Source organism: Equus przewalskii, chromosome 2, assembly GCF_037783145.1.
Source record: "Equus przewalskii isolate Varuska chromosome 2, EquPr2, whole genome shotgun sequence".
Classification (NCBI taxonomy): Eukaryota; Metazoa; Chordata; class Mammalia; order Perissodactyla; family Equidae; genus Equus; species Equus przewalskii.
Window position 1 is genome coordinate 113773436 of NC_091832.1, and position 16306 is coordinate 113789741.

The following is a 16306-nucleotide window of genomic DNA, read 5'->3' on the forward strand; positions in this document are numbered from 1 at the left end:
TATTAGTGATTTAAAATTGCTTCTTTTTAAAATATCCCCAGTGGATCCTGAGGAAACTCAGAAAATTGAAATTACAGACAGAAATGACCAAATTTCTTTTTGGTTCTGGCCCTATCCAAACTTTTAGAAGTTTTCCGGGCCTTTTGTCAGTTTTCACCAAGTCAAGGTGATCAAGGTTGCCAATGTCTGTGCCTCAGTTACTACTTTGAGGGGAAACAAATGGAGCAGGCAACGTAGCCACTGCCAGAGTCCCCTCAAGCCTCAAGGAACAGAAACTTTTCAACTGTGCGCTCTTGGCTATTTCTCAACGTCCACAAACCATTTTCCGTTTTAGGACCCTTCACTTGTAACCAATTGTCAGTCAGAGGGAGAAAATCACTATTGATATTGGATTCTGATTGACACTGAAGACATTCAAAATCTCGTTTGGGTCATTAGGAAGCCATCTTGAGGGAAACAGAAAAACGGAGTAATCTTCAGCAGCATGAATTTTAGCAATTGTTGTATTTTCTCTATTAGTGTTATTAACAACACCTAAATAGTCCTTGGCAGTTTATAAAGCATTTTCACATCTTAATTTTAAAAGTTAGAAATGAGAAACTCCACTTTGGGTAGTATTATTGTATGAGTTTGTTGGTATTGTCAAATTCCATTTCTTATCTTCCACCCACTCTAACGTTCTTCAGCTGAAAGAAGGTAACACTGGCTGTGTCTTATTTCAGAGAAGAAGCTATAAATGTTGATTAACGAGTGAAATTGCAGCTTTACGGGAATCTGCCTCACTTGTAGGTGCACCTTTCTTGCTTCCTTCCTCATGTTTACGGTTCTTGATTATAGCTCAGTCGGAGAGTTCAAAACTTGACCCCTCCCCAGAACTTCTTTATCAGATGGCGAGGCAGCAAGCCGTTGATGTCATTTTATTGCCAGGGAAACTTACTCATAAATAAGCCCTCTGCTGAAGTCAAAGGCAGAACCCAGACAAAGGAGCGGCTCCCATCCGACGACGTTTACCAGAACTGGCGGGCCGTTTCCCAAGCGCTGAAGTAGGCGGGCCAGTATGACCTCAGTCAATGCCAGCTTTGTCCCCCCTCCGCCATTCTCAATCCTCTTTGTCTTTACTCTCCCTCCTGCCCTCTTTGGGCTCTCTCCACCCTCAGTTCATTCCAAACCTTCTTCCTGAGGCAGAAAAACAGTGTCGCCTTATTCATGCTAAGCTGTAAAGGACTCCTGGGAGGGCGAAGTTTCCCACTGCACCTAGTACCAGCCTTCACTTGTGGACCCCCAAACCCCGGGTGTCGAGTGAGGAAGCCCCCCAGGTGGACCGGGAGGGAGAGGAAGCGCACGGGCTGCTGGGTGTCAGGTGGGGGCATCCTGGGCAGCGGCAGGCTGATTTGGAGCTCTGGAGCAAGTTCAAATCCTGCCTCTGCCCTTGCTCGCCGCAACCCTTACCCACCCTCTGGGCCTCAGTTTACTCATCTGTAAGGGAGACCTACTCTCCTGGCCGCGAGGATGAGATGAGATGACGCGTGCCCTGCACCTGGCTTGCTTGGTAGGTTGGTTCAGTTTCCTGCCTCCTCCCACCCGCGTCCCAGGCCAACACTTGGGGCGGAGGGGAGTGGGGTTCGCGCTTAATGCTGAAGCGACTCCATTCACTTTTCAAACTCTAGCTGGTAAGTCACGCCCTCTCGGGAACAGCCTCCTGTTTGCGGAGGCTTGGCCTCCGCTGTCACTGCGCAGCATCACACGGGCCGGGAGCGCGGAGGGCGGTCCGGGGCCGGGCCTCCGGGGCGTGGGCGCGGCGGCCCGCGGAGGAGACAGGCGGGCGGAGTTCGGCGGGCGCGCAGTCCCCGGCGGTGAGGGCTCCCGGGAGGCGAGCTTGGCAGCGCGGGGAGGACACAGCGCGCATCGGGCCCCGCAACCCTGCTCGGCGCGTCCCCATCGCGCCCACCCGCGTCCCGGTGGCTGCGGCCGGTCCAGGCGCCCCCGCGGAGTCGGTGCGGACGTGGGGCGCGTGCGGTGGCCATCCCCCACGAGGCTCCGCCAGCTCGCCTCCATTAGCGACGTGCAAAGCGGTTCTGGGAAGTTCACAGACTCGGGGACCCAGGTACCTGCGGACAGGGTGGGGGGTGAAGTGGGGACTGTCTGTTCTGTGTGTCGCCCAAGGGGGAAGCTCCGTCAGTGAGCGTCTCGGATTTTCTGGGAAGAGTCGTCGCCCGCTGCTCCTGCCGGCGGGACCACCGCGTGGGCGCCCCAACAATGATAGAGTGATAGAGGGCGAGATCCCAGCTTTGCAAAATACAGAAATATTTATCAACGGTGGGGGAAGCGCCTAAGAGAAATAGTGGAGACGGGGCGTGTTTTCTTTGTGCTTTTCTGTGCTTTCCCGGGCGTTTTCCTAATCGAAAAACAAGAATTCCGCTTAGAGGGCCGCCCAGCGGCCGAGTGGTTAAGTTCGCCTGCTCCGCTGCGGGCGGCCCAGTGTTTCGTTGTTTCGAATCCTGGGCCGGACATGGCACTGCTCATCAAACCACGCTGAGGCGGTATCCCACATGCCACAACTAGAAGGAGCCACAACTAAGAATATACAACTATGTCCCCGGGGCGGGGGGCGGGGGGCGGGGGGGGAGGGGGGCTTTGGAGAGAAAAAGGGGAAAAAAAAAAAGAGAATTCCACTTAGGAGGTGTCGCTCACAGCCTGCCTCGCCATCCTCAACGCCCTTCACCCTCGCTGCCCGAACACCTGTTGGGGACCGGGTTCCCTGGAGCGTGGTGTTCCTCTTCTGCAGAGGGTGCCCCTGGACCTGCCTGGCTTGCTTGAGGCTGGTTCATTAGGAAAATACAGTCATCTGTTGTTTTCTGGGACTTTATGCAGTTTTCAGATTGAAAGGAGCGATTTCCCAAATCCTCTGGAAGCCGGAATCCACGCTGACCCTCACGGCGGATGTCTGCAGCCACCCAGCAGCTGGGCTTTGCGGGCCCGATTGGGTACCGGTCGGTCTGGCACCGCGTCTGAGAACAATTGGGCTTTCCTAAGGGTTTCCTCCGGCTGTTTTGGTTCTCACCGCTCCTGCTGCGACACCTGTTACTTTGGTAAGTATCGATGCTTCTGAACAGCAGCGGTCACAGATGTCTTCACAGTCCCGCAGGGAGATGAGTGGTGACAGGGTCAGGCAGGAGGACAACTGCGTCTTCTGCTGTGCTTTTTTCTTTTCCCCTCCCCTTAGCTCAGTGCTGGGTGTTGGTCAGGGAAGAGAGCCTTTGATAAAATAGGAAACTTCCACTTGGAACAGGGCAAAGACATACTCTCTCGGGAGTATCAGTAGGGTGGGGGGCTGAGGAGAAATGAAAGTAAAAATTTTAGAGGGATGCCTCCCTTAACACATCACCCAGAGCAAACTTCATTGTTACACAATGGAGCTTGTGTTAAAAAACAAATTGAAAGCATGTGAAACCTGTTGGCATGCATGATGACCCAGGGGCACCAAGCTTGCTGTTGAAGTGCTTGGACACCTGTCCCCTTGTAGCAAAAATCTCTCTTTTTGTTCATGACAACTGAAGGCCAAACAGCCTTCTGCAGGGGGAGGGTAGTATGTCTCTTCACTGGCTCTGCAGGGCCTTGGGAGGAGTGGCTGGTGTGTGTATGGCAGGAGTGGGGGATGGGAGTGTGAGCCGGGGTGGAGATGATGTTTTTGCACCTAACACCTCTGCACACTTCCACCCTTCCTTCCTTTGAGAGGAGTCAGAAGCCGACCGCAGAGTTGAGTGCTTCTCTTCCGGGTCTGAGGTCCCGGCTTAGTGTGTCCTTCTCGGGTCCAGCACAGGAGGGGTTAACTCCTCTTCTGCCCCTGGAGAGCGGAGCGCCCAGGCCATCTGTGTTAGCTTTCTGTGATAAAGGTCCTGCTAGCAGAGCTCGTTTTCATTTCTGTATTTCTTTATCTGTTTATTGTGGTTCGTTTGTTAACACAGATATTCCTGCATGTCAGACATCATCACAGTGTTTTCCAACTTTCTGATGTCAGATATCACAGTTTACCACTTTAAAGATACTTGGCTAATATCCAACTCCATTAATTGCATAAAAATAAGATGGTTTGTGATTTTGTAGAGAAAATATTTGTTAAATGTTTGAAGAGATCTTACGTGCACGTGGTGTAAAATCCCAAAGGCACAGTTGCAGTGAAGTCCCCTCCCGTTTCCCGGTCATTGGTGGCCGCTGTTGCCAAAAGGTAGGCTCATTGGTCTTCTGTTTCTTTGATAACTTGTACAAACAGATTTGAAAAAGCTGCTTTTGAGCATTTGCATGCTAGTAATTAAAAAAAATTTTTTAGTTTATTACTTTAGTTTTCTGTTAGTTTACGTCTTTTCTGTTTTTCTGCTGACCTCTCAGAAATGTCATAGATTCAGGCCATTTTGTAGAGGGACCCTGCAGCCTTGGAAATGAATGAATAGATTAATTTCTAAGTTCCTTGTGTTCAGAGACCATGATTGACGCAACTTGGGAGCTCCCCAAACAACCCGCCACAGTTACTAGTGACTCCTAGGTCCACGCTAACATCCTACACCCAGGCTTAAGGATAACGGATGCTCTCGGTAACCTGGAGCTTCAGAGCCCCTTCCTCTTAGGAGGCAGCAGGAACAGTGTATTTCCCTCCCCAACACTAGATTCTAGTGGCTTGCTGGTTTTAACGCACCTCTGTGGCCCTGTTCTCCACAGGTTAACTGCTCTATTTTCTGAAGTAACTGGTAACAGGGAGCAGTGTTTGCAGTGGGTAAGAGAGGATACGTTTCTGTTCTGTTTGAATCCTGCCTTTGACACTGGCTTCGTGATCTGTGCTACTTAGCTGAACCCTCTGAGACTCAGCTCCCTCCTACGTGAAGGTGATTCGTAGGGTTGTTGTGAAGATTAAGGAAGACAGTCCGTGTAAGGGGCAGCACTGGCCTGGTGCAGGATGGCCCGTGGTGATGGTAGCCCATATCACTGTCAGGTTTGCAGTCTGTCATACTTTCACAAGACGGGCCACTGCACATGGCCGGTGACCTCATGGCCTAGGAAAAGATGACCTACAGGAAGAGGGGTTGATTTCTTGCCCTCATTACATGTCCTTTATGGCGCTGGGACCGAGGCTGAGCTGCTCATTTTGGGGACTGGCAATGTGGCAGAAGGAAAGAAGAAAGGCGAAACTATGCAGTGGCTTCTGAAGCTTCTGTTTGGAAATAAGCTTCCTTGTCACTTCCATTCGTGTTTCATTGACATGGCTGTCAACAGAGTGGGAAGTATCATCTTTCTAAAGGAGCAGAGCCGTCGGGGTAGGCCTGGTAGGGAGTGGCAGCAAATATTTGATAGGTACAGTCTCTCAGTGTTTGTCGGAGGGTCCCAGTTATGGACTGGAAGTCCATGAGACCCTGAGAGACGATGCACATCAAGACGCTCATAGCCACTCATTTATAAACCAGTGTGCTAAATTTTTTCCCTTGCAGTGGATGCTGTATCTGGGTACCAGCCACAAGAGCCTGTTTGAGGCAAACTTTTCATGGTGGCAGATTTGCTCAAAAGACTGAATCCTAAACTATTAAGTTATACAAAGAGCACAAAAACAAAATTGGGTGTTACCAAAAGACTATGTCCAGAACACATCACAGAACTGTGATTATCCAAAGTCCAAGAATGAATTAGAATGAAGGCAGTGTACCCTAAACGAGGCTGAGATCATGGACAGATTCTTGCTCTTCCTTTTAAAGCTCTTTACTTGTTAACAGCTAATTCTTTTCTTGTCACCCGCTAATTGCATCATCTAATGGTTTGTTATATTTTCTTTCATGCTGTCTGCTTCTTGAATAATGAGACTTTATTATCATCATTGAAGAATCTTCAAATCACAGTGTAGGATGGATTAACCAAGTCTACCCATTGTGTGTTTTCTTACTGTCTTCGGTTTCATAGTAATTTTTACCACCCTTTGGCCAGTGTTTTGAGGGTTCCTCTCACTTTTCTGCTTATAGCTGGATATCTCTTGTCTGCATAGGTAATGCAATATGATGCAATAATGTCCAAAAAGAATCTATTATGAAAGTAAATTTAAAATTAAGGATGTGTTTCCAAATCCATAAAAAAAGAAATTTTGCTTTGCTGTGTCGTTTGTTGAATAGTTGAATAAATTGAGAGTTTGATTTTTAGCAGCATAACTTTGCAAAATGGAAGGAAAGATTGTATCTCAAAAGTAAACATCAGCACACAAAGAAAAAGAAAGCATTTTTTAACCAGTTTACTTCTGACACCAGCATCTGTTATAGATGGCAGACAGAAAACCATGAAACTACAAATTAACTTCACTTACCACTACTGATCCCCAGGGGCTGGTCCGGTGGCCGAGTGGTTAAGTTCACGCACTCTGCTTCGGCCACCCAGGGTTCGAGGGTTGGGATCCTGGGTGTGGACCTACACACTGCCTATCAAGCTGTGCTGTGGCGGCATCACACAGAACTCGAACGACCCGCAACTAGGATATACACTATGTACTGGGGCTTTGGGGAGGGAAAAAAAGGGAAGATTGGCAACAGATGTTAGCTCAGGGCCAGTCTTCCTCACCAAAAAACATACCTTAAAAAAAGAAAAAGCTTAAAAAAAAGACTATGGGTCCCCAAACCCCAAATACAGTCTTTGAGGAATGCATGGGGACCCTCAGCATCGTTCTTTTGGTATAATTTCCCCACCACACTAGATTAAAGGAATTCTGTGCAGCTGTTCAAAAATGAAGTAGGTTTATATGTGTAGATGTGGGGAAAAATCACCTATTTGTAGTATTAATTGAAAAAATGCAAGATCTAGAACTAAATACAGTATTCCTATTTGTGTAAGAAATTGTTTTCTCTGTGTGTAGAAATGTATGCGTATGTGTGTGTGCACACGTGTAGTTATCTTGTATAAAGACAATTTCTGTAAGGATCAAAGCCACTGAAACAGAACATTCGCACTGAACCGCTGCGCCACCGGGCTGGTCCCTAAATCGTCACTGTTTTTAACCCTTTACCTACTAGAAATCTAAGCAAGGATATAAAGGATAATTGTTGTAATTAGTTGTTTACAACTTTTTCATTTTTTAATTTAATCAGGTTTCACAGTTCATAATACCTCTAGTTGTAAGTCAGTTAATAAACTGTAGGTTTTCTTTATGTGTATATCCTCTGTGGGCATTCATACCAAAGGAAGTCTTTATTCCTGATTTTAAAGTATAGCTGTCGTGTTTTCTCTGGGCCCAAATCACTCTATTTAAATGAGAAAGGCAGGGAAGTTTCTTTATGCTCCCCCCAGATCACTTGATTATCAACAACCATTCCTCGTTATTGTCTGGATTATATGTATGGTTTTATTGTCAAGCTAGAAATGAAAAATAGGTAGGCAAACATAATACACCGCTTCTCATGGGGCTTAGTATAAGGTTTCACATATCTACTAGTTAATGGAAAGTATTCTAGGTATGGTTTTCTTAAAGTTCAAATAACTCACCTATCAGAAGATTTTTGTCAAATTGTGAGGATCAAAGCCCTCAGGGCCTAGAGTGTGGGAGTAAACTAATGTGCAGGTGTGATTGCCGCAGGTGGGTCTGGTTCTCGGGCGCATCATGTCCAGTTTCGAAGACGCGGACACAGAAGAGACGCTAACCTGTCTCCAGATGACTGTTTACCATCCTGGCCAGCAGCCAAATGGAATATTCCAATCAATAGGGTTTCATAAGCGGGAGAAACTCCCCTCCAGGGAAGAGGTGAAATTTGGCCGAAGTTCCAAAGTCTGTAATTATACCTTTCAGGACAGACAGGTTTCCCGAGTTCAGTTTTCTCTGCAGCTGTTTAAAAAGTTTGATAGCTCAGTTCTCTCTTTTGAAATTAAAAATATGAGTAAGAGGACCAGTCTGATTGTGGACAACAGGACGCTGGACTTCCTGCATAAAGTGGACCTGCCCGACAGGTGCATGATCAGATTCGGAGACTATCAGATCCTGATGGAGAAGGAAGATGGAGTGTCGTTAGAATTTTTTGAGACGGAGTTTATTTTGTCTCCAAGATCACTCTTGCAAAAAAACTACTGGCCCCCACAGAATCCCATACCTGAGTATTGCCATTCTGTATGGTCTTCCTCCCAAAGCACTTCTCCTATGGAAACGGACGAAAATGAACTGTGAACACAGAGGGCTAAGAGGACAATCATGAAGGACGTAGAGCTCTGTAGACAACGCTTTCTAGACGCTCCGCTTACGAAGTGGTGTGCCGGTACTGATCGGTCCCCTTCGTTACTGTGGTATGTTATTGTTATCTGCTGTGCTGGCAAATTTGGGATCTGGTATTTTACTTTTGAAGTCTGTAAATTGTGTTAGTCATCGATTTGGTCTCCTGTTGCATTCCTGGATGTATGAAGAATTATTTTAAGGGTACAACTGTGAGGGTTATTGTACAAGAGATCTCCTTTGTGATGAAGGAAGAGTGTTCTCAGAGTAAGGTTATATTATTCTCACTTTATGCTTGACTTTAGTCCTATGCTTTAATTTTGTTTGTAAGGAACTCTCTCTTGGTTTGGTCATATTATTTCACAACGGTCATTTGTTTTCAAGGTCAAGACTACGGGCAAGTTGTTACTAGTGTTGTAGCCTGTTGGTACTTATAGTACCAGTGTCCTGGAACACAGCATAATGTTTTGGAGTATTGTACATGTGTCGTTGTGTTTTTAATATGGGACGATTTATTTGAGCAATAATACCTTGATTTTCTATGATTTTCTTTCTATAGAATTGTACTTATTCCCAAGAATACAGTTCTCTTTATGTATACACAGCATCTAAAACCAATAAACATTTGAATGTACCACTGTGTTTATGATCATCTTTCAGGTTTTTTACCAAGTTTTAAATTATTTGATTTTTATGTACAACAAATTTTTAAATTCCATGAATTCAAAGCTTTAACAGCATCCATGCACATCGTAAAGTTTCCTTCTGCAAACATTTCCCTTGAAACTCTTTCTGAAGAAAGGAGACTACTGTTCTTTTTCTTTTTTTAAATTTTTTTTTGAGGAAGATTAGCCCTGAGCTAACTGCTGCCAATCCTCCTCTTTTTGCTGAGGAAGACTGGCCTTGAGCTAACATCCGTGCCCATCTTCCTCTACTTTATATGTGGGACGCCTACCACAGCATGGCGTGCCAAGCAGTGCCATGTCCACACCCAGGATCCGAACCGGCGAACCCCGGGCTGCTGAAGTGGAACATGCACACTTAACTGCTGTGCCACCAGGCGGCCCCAGGAGAGAACTGTTCTTGGACTGCTTTACGGGAGGCATGCGGCAGGCCTCAGGCAGAGGCCATGCTGGGGGCTGTCACACCTCCAGCTCTGCCCCCCAGTGCATACCGGCTCCATTCTCCATTTGTTCCTCACTCCCCATGGTGGCACACGGCCACCAGTGGCTCCCAGGTTTTGCACGTTATTCATCAGCCACCGAAAGAGCATGATCTCCCAGTTCCAGTTCCAGCGAAGGGGCAGCTTCGGTCAGGTGCCCACCCCTCTACCAATCAACTCTCCTCAGGTTAGGTTAAGTAATGGCTGCTCCAGGCAGTGACCACATGGATAGGAAAAGCATTTTCTGTAAAACTGGCCACAGTGGATGGGGGTGGAGGCAAACAAAAGTATTAGTGTTTGATATGGGGTCCTGTTAGCTAAGTTGTGAAACTCAGTACACCCCTTAAGGACTCATTTGTCCCAGGAAATTGATTTTTCTTGGGCTCTTTAAGTAGAGGGGCGTATTAATTGGTGCCAGTGTTAGTCATAGGCAGTCTTCTAGAACCTGCAACTTTATGACAAGGTGGTGCTTTTCAATGGTGAAATCTCATATATCATGATTATATAAGCGTATTCTAGAAGATTCTGTCTCTACTATCTAATGCACGGACTGACTTGAAGCAGCATTACCTTTAGGCTCTAACATGCATGGTCACGTTTGTTTCAATATATCTTGTAGAAAAATTAGCTCTAATCTTGCTACCAGGAGCTAACAATTGTTAACAGCATGTGTATGTGTGTGTGTTGATGTAGTAGCTGCTTCCATGTTATCTTATGGCCCTGTCTGCTTTTTTAGTTCTCTAAAAGGGGTTTAATTCCTTATGGTAATTATCTGTTAAACTATCAGGTGTGGGGGCCAGCCTCGTGGTGCAGTGGTTAAGTTCGCACGTTCCGATTCTTGGCGGCCCAGGGTTCCCCGGTTCGGATCCGGATGCGGACATGGCACCTCTTGGCAAAAGCCATGCTGTGGTAGGCGTCCCACGTGTAAACGTAGAGGAAGATGGGCATGGATGTTAGCTCAGGGCCAGTCTTCCTCAGCAAAAAGAGGAGGATTGGCAGCAGATGTTAGCTCAGGGCTAATCTTCCTCAAAATAAATAAATAAATAAATAAATAAAAATAAAATATCAGGTGTGGTTACTAGTTTACTAACTGGACCCTGACTGAAACAATCAGAGCTTCTATTTCAGGTGGTGATCAAGGATGAGCACTATGAAAAGTGCAATGGAATGTGCTGGGCTGCTAGTTGGTACTAATGGTGCCCAAGGGCATCATCACTCATCATTCCACTATTCAGCCTTCGTGAAAATATTTATCTGTCCTTGTATCTCTTAAGCAATGAATTCAGGGCCAGGGACCCTGGTGAAAAAAATGGGAAAGCAGTGATTTCTGCTCTGTTGCTGGTGTCAACATTTGTTGCTAAAACAGAAAACTTCTGAGGTTAGACAGTCAAGATAAGGTGAAACAGTGGAACTTCACCTTTGGTCAAAGTGCCTTTTTATAATATCATTTTTGATATCATAAAACAACTTTTCAATCATCCGAAGTTAGTTTAGCCAGATTTTTTCTAACAGCTAAGCAAAAAACCCCTAAACCTCAAGAAACCCTCAAAAATAATACTGATCTAATTCCTATAGACAGGAAGCATGTGTAGTGTCGAGTGTGGGCTCTGAACCCCCTGCCTGGGTTTCTCTACCATTTCCTGGGGAATTTGTCACTAACTCTGAGCTTCAGTTTCCTCTTCTGAAAAACAAGGATTCAAATAGCGTCTCCCTCATAGGGTTTCTGTGAAAATCGCCTGAGACACAGTATGTAGCATCCTTACCACCGTGTTACACATGGAATGTTATTGTGAATAGCACTGAGCAAAAGCAGTCCTTATGTTTAATGGTCACATATAAAAGATTATCGAACTACAGAGGACATTGCTACATTTGGGTGTCAGGAAAAAAATCTTTAAATAATTTGCAATATTAATAAAAATAATGTATTTTAATATCAATTTCCTAATTTAATTTCACTTTCAGCTTTAATATTTCCTGCAGATACAAGAATCAGATATGGGAAATCTGTGTTTTTCATTGACTTCTTCTGTGATCTCCTTTACTGTCAGATAATTAACCAGAGGTACCAAGTAAATGCTATATAATTGATATAAAGTCTTTTTTAGACATCTGTGTTCTTAAATTATGATTAGAACATCTTTACGTAAAGTAAAATAAAATTCTGGCCTCTACCAAAAAAACGTATTTCTCTAATTACTGAAAAAAAAAAAGCAGGTGTAATTCCAGGTCATACCATTTTAGAAGTTCTAGTATTTTAAATAAAACCCTCACATAACTCCACATTCCCCTCCAGCTACCCCATTTTGTGCTAACAGCGACTTTTTAAATAGTCTACTCTGATCATTCTTTATTCTTCACTTGTTATGATACTCCATAGTTTCCATTTCTTCATTTGTAAAAACAATACCATGCAACAGTCTTCATGTTCCCAAGCCAATTGGCCACCTGTCCTTTTCTCTCAACACCCCCATGGCACTTGATGTCACTGACTCCTCTCTTCTTGGCTCCTGTGACATCACACTCTTTGGTTCCTTGCGTTCCTCCTGTATCTGCTTCTTTTGGGCATTTCTCTACCCATGACTTTTAAATGTCAACACTTAGTTTGCCTATATGCCTTCTCTGCCTATATGCTTCCCCGAGGTGATCTCAGCTAGCATGACTTAACATACCATTTACCTACTAATGACCCCTAAACTTCTACCTAGACCTCTTCTCTGAGCTGCAGACTGACTCCGTTACCCACCTGACATCTTCAGATTTCTCATAAAACCTCAAATTTAACTTTCCAAAGCAGAACTCTTAATTTCCTCCACTCTCCCAGACCTGTTCCTCCCACTACGTTCATTAAGTCAGATACCAAGAAGTTATTGTCAAGTGTAGTTGCAGCTGCTAGGTTGGCTGTCACAATTCCATAGATTTGGCCAGAAGGGAGACAATGAGCTCAAATAGATTTAGACAGTTTATTACTCACACAAGCAAAAGTAAGATCAGCAGTCAGTGTTCTGCATCCTTGATCCCTAGGGATGTCCCTAGGATGACACTGAACCAGGGTGGCCGGATGACCTAAGTGGAGGGTAGCTCTGTCACTGAGGAGCTAACTCTAAATTCCAACCCAGCAGTTGTATCAGCCTCCATCTGTATCTGAGCAAGCGTGAGGTGGAAATCCCACGCCTCACCAAACCAGGCAGTTGGATGAGAAACTGCCTCATGGCAGCCTTCTCCAAGATGGGGATGCAGCTGATAAATGGCCTCGTGACCGCTCCTCTAAGACTGCCTGTCGAGGCATTTTCCAGGGAGGATCACAGGGCTCTCGGTAAAGACTTGGGTCAGACTATGGTTGAGTGTTGCTATGTGGGTATATACAGTGAGCAAGGTCGCCAGGATACCACACTGGACGCATTGCCTACAGTAGTCTCTGATCCCACTCCTTCTTTTGCCCCCATATCTAACCCATTTGAAAATCTTCTGGGTTCTCTCTCAAGTTAGTCTGCTGTGCATTCCTACAGCCATCATCATCCCATGCCACAGCATGTCCTGCTAGGAGTACCATATGTCCTCTCTTGCCCTCTTACAACCCATTCTCTACACAGCAGCTAAAGGAGTTTTTCAAAAATGCAAATCTGATCACCGTACATTCCAGCTTCCAAAATGTCAGTGGCTTCCTTTTATATATCAAATAAAACTCACTCTTAGCCATGGCCTACAAAGCTTGCATGATCTGGCCCCTATCTACTCCTCCAATGTCATCTCATGGCACTCGCCCTCCCTCCTGCTCAACAATTGGGTCTCAGCTCAAATCTCAGAAGACTCCTTGACCTGTCAAAAGTAGCCACTCATCCCCAGCGACCCTGCATCCGATCCTCTTGTATTTTTCCTAATTGTGATCAGTGGTTTTCTCATTTATATGTTCACGTGTTATTGTCTGTCTCTCTCACCAGAATGTAAGCAAAGAGCAGGGACTTTGTATGTCTTTTTACTACTGTGTCCCTAACACCCTACCAGACACAGTAGGTTCTCAAATATTTGCTGAATAAATAAATGTTATTTCTAGTGTTTTTTATAAACATATAAATCAAGAAAATATCCTTTTCTTAGCAGTTAAAATACAAGCATTTTCAAGTTTAGTTCTATCCTGTGCTTTCCTAAGTCACCCCTTTTTGTCTTCACAGCAGATTTAGTAAAATAATTATTTTATAAGTTAGGAGTCAGAATTATTGCATGTTTATGGAGTAAAACTAGTAATAATCAAATAATTTATTATTTTTAAATGTAAAAATGTGTTTATTCACAATCCTTGAGAAGTTACCATTCCTTCAAAAAATTCTTTATGAACAAAATGCCAAGAAAAATTACAATCATAGCTTATGCCAAACCAAAAATATACATCTGATGTATACAAACTTTAAAAAGCATAACACAGGCAATGTGAATATAGATTACCTTTAAAATATTTCCAATGACACAGCTACAATTTAAATTATGTCAGGAGACAGAAATAATAGCATTACATATATATTTACATATTTAAAGTGTCATATTTATTTCTACGAGATAAAAAAGGAAATGAAACTACAGCTGTCATTGCCTAGTAGTTCAAATATTGCAAGGGCCACATGATTTTTTTTTTAAGTACAGCAAGAACTTTACATTTCTATTTATATCTGGACCTTCCTATGTTTTTGAGAACATGCACTGTCATTGCTGCAAGAAAAAGAAAAGAAAAAAACACTAAGGAAAAGTTGAAAAACAGTTTGCTACTAAAATCATACTCAATCCCCAGCAAAATCAAGACAAGCAATTAGGGAGTGTCTTGTGTCCTTGGCCTTTTACATTAATATGTAAAATTTAGAGAAAAGAAGAGTTAATGGTCTATCACAAAATGCAGTTATATATATTGATATACTTAGTTCCATCCCATTAAAGCACCTTGTATTACAAGGCAAAGGAAAGCTTAACAAAATCAATGGATCCTTTCATACCAGAAAGGATTTTATTTACTTTGAAATACCCGTATTACCTTTTTAGGTTTTCCTTTCTTAATAAATCATGCACAGAGAATATGTTCTGTGTAAAATCTTCCTTAGACCATTGATTGGAAATATAGAATTAAAAAAAATGACAGCTAGAAATTTGGTATTTCAATTAACAAAGTCAATATTCATATTTATAGTGGCATGTAAAAGGAAGTGAAAAACCTAAGTATATATATTTCTTAAATATTATTTTTGATTACCAACTTTAAATATCCAAACTGAACACTTTTTTAACATATCCTATCCTTTGTTCAGACTGAATCAACATTATTATAATAGGATATGCAGTAAGTGCAGAAAGAAACGGATACTTCAGCATTTCTTTAGGGTCATCTTTGTGCTTACTTCTAGATAATAAAATTTAAATAAGTCACAGGAATAAATAATGCTGGAAAAGGGAACACTATTCTCAATCTGAAGCTGGCAGTCCCTCATGCTCCCTTCACATCTGCTGAGAATTAACACAAACAGCCTTAATATTTTTACAGTTAGCTGCTGAAATAGGCTTAAGAAAGCATTCAAAGTAAAATCAATAAAACTTTTTAAAAAGTGAAAACTACAAACAGTAAACAGGAATGATATAAAGAAAAGTTAAAATAAATTTAATTGCTAACATGACAGAACCATTAAATTGTTTTGAAAAGCAGAAGGCAGATGAAGCAATTGCACTTGATTCTGTAGCAATTCCGACCAGCCTGCCATCCCCATCCCTTTCTAATGCGCACAGACAACACAGTTTCTCACCTCCGTCTTACAAGAAGGCTCAGCACAACCATTTATACATTCTAGTTGGTTTTTAACATTTGGTCATAACGACGGACAGGGTCACACAATTTTACTCTATCGTTTCTGTTGATCTGCATCAGATTGCTTTATGCAAGAATCAGACAGTTCTAATACAGGATTTACAAATCCAGAATACTCAGAATTGCCATTATCATCCATTTCAGCACTAACAAAATCATTCTCCCACTCTAGGCCGTTGGAGTCCTCAGAGGCTGACGTCGGATTACTTCCGGTCCTCTTGCTGCTGGATTTCAGTGCTGCCCGGAGAATGTCTTCCTCTGTTTTGGAACGTTCTCTCATTGGAAGCATTCGATTCATTCCTATTATTTGCGCAGAATTATTAGAAATGTCAGTGAAGATTAAAAAAGCTAATTAAAAGACTTCCAATTTAACAATAGAGTTTTTATTTAATAATCAGATTTGATCTGTGAATTGACTTAAAGAGTCAGTTAAGAAGGGAATTCCCCTTAAGACGGGGAACTGTTGGGGTCTAATACTAGAGTGTGCCTTGGAGAAAAATAAACATTAATACTCACAAAAGGACAGTTTTTTTTTTTTTTGTAGTTTTCAAGATATATTTCAAGGGAAATACTAGTGATTTATTTAATTATAAAATTAATGAAATAATGATTTTACAATCTATATATCATCAAAGTGTAGTCATTAAAAAAAAGCCATTTCAAAACACACGGTTTACTTTTATGCAATCATCAAACAAGTATCAAGCATATACTGGACTAGATACTGCTGAGGAAGAAAGAATATTTCTCTCTGTTCCTCTTTTATTTATTTGCATGCTTCTATATATATGCATGTGTATGTGTATACACCCACACAGGCAAGCAAACAAGTAATGTAAATTCAAATATTAATAATAAAATATCATAAATAATAAAACCCAGAAAGAGGGTAAAAAGTTTGGATGGGAGATAAAGATCGAAGGCTTGAATGAGTCCAGAAACGTGAATGATGAGAAGAAAGGAAGCTTGCAAAGACTTGGGGGAAGACAGTTTAAGCAGAATACTCCAGGACCCGAGGCCAGAATGAGCTTTGTATGCTGAAGGAATAGAAAAACAAGCCAGATGGACTAAAGCATCATAAATG

General features: G+C 43.1%; 2 protein-coding genes across 8 annotated transcripts in view; one reads left to right on the forward strand and one right to left on the reverse strand.

Annotated features, from left to right (window-relative positions):
* Window positions 1–878: 878 nt before the first annotated feature.
* On the forward strand, window positions 879–8852 carry TIFA (TRAF interacting protein with forkhead associated domain). 5 transcript variants are annotated; one of them, XR_011537289.1, is made up of 4 exons: window positions 879–1043; window positions 1468–1549; window positions 2872–3089; window positions 7595–8852. XR_011537289.1 is itself a non-coding variant. In XM_070609383.1 (2 exons), exon 2 carries the CDS (start codon window positions 7619–7621, stop codon window positions 8174–8176), a length of 558 nt encoding a protein of 185 aa, XP_070465484.1. In that variant the 5' UTR covers window positions 2952–3089; window positions 7595–7618; the 3' UTR covers window positions 8177–8852. The 5 variants fall into 5 exon arrangements, 1 of the variants encoding a protein (XP_070465484.1); XR_011537290.1 differs by lacking the exon at window positions 1468–1549 and having other exon boundaries at window positions 883–1043; XR_011537288.1 differs by lacking the exon at window positions 879–1043 and having other exon boundaries at window positions 1076–1549.
* A 4784-nt stretch (window positions 8853–13636) lies between these two features.
* The window catches only part of AP1AR (adaptor related protein complex 1 associated regulatory protein), a 34554-nt gene continuing 31884 nt past the window's right edge, over window positions 13637–16306 (reverse strand). For all 3 annotated transcript variants that reach the window (XM_070609381.1, XM_070609382.1, XM_070609380.1), the window contains one exon: window positions 13637–15522. In XM_070609381.1, coding sequence (XP_070465482.1) covers window positions 15257–15522 — 266 coding nt within the window. In that variant the 3' untranslated portion in view covers window positions 13637–15256. The remainder of the gene's footprint in view (window positions 15523–16306) is intronic.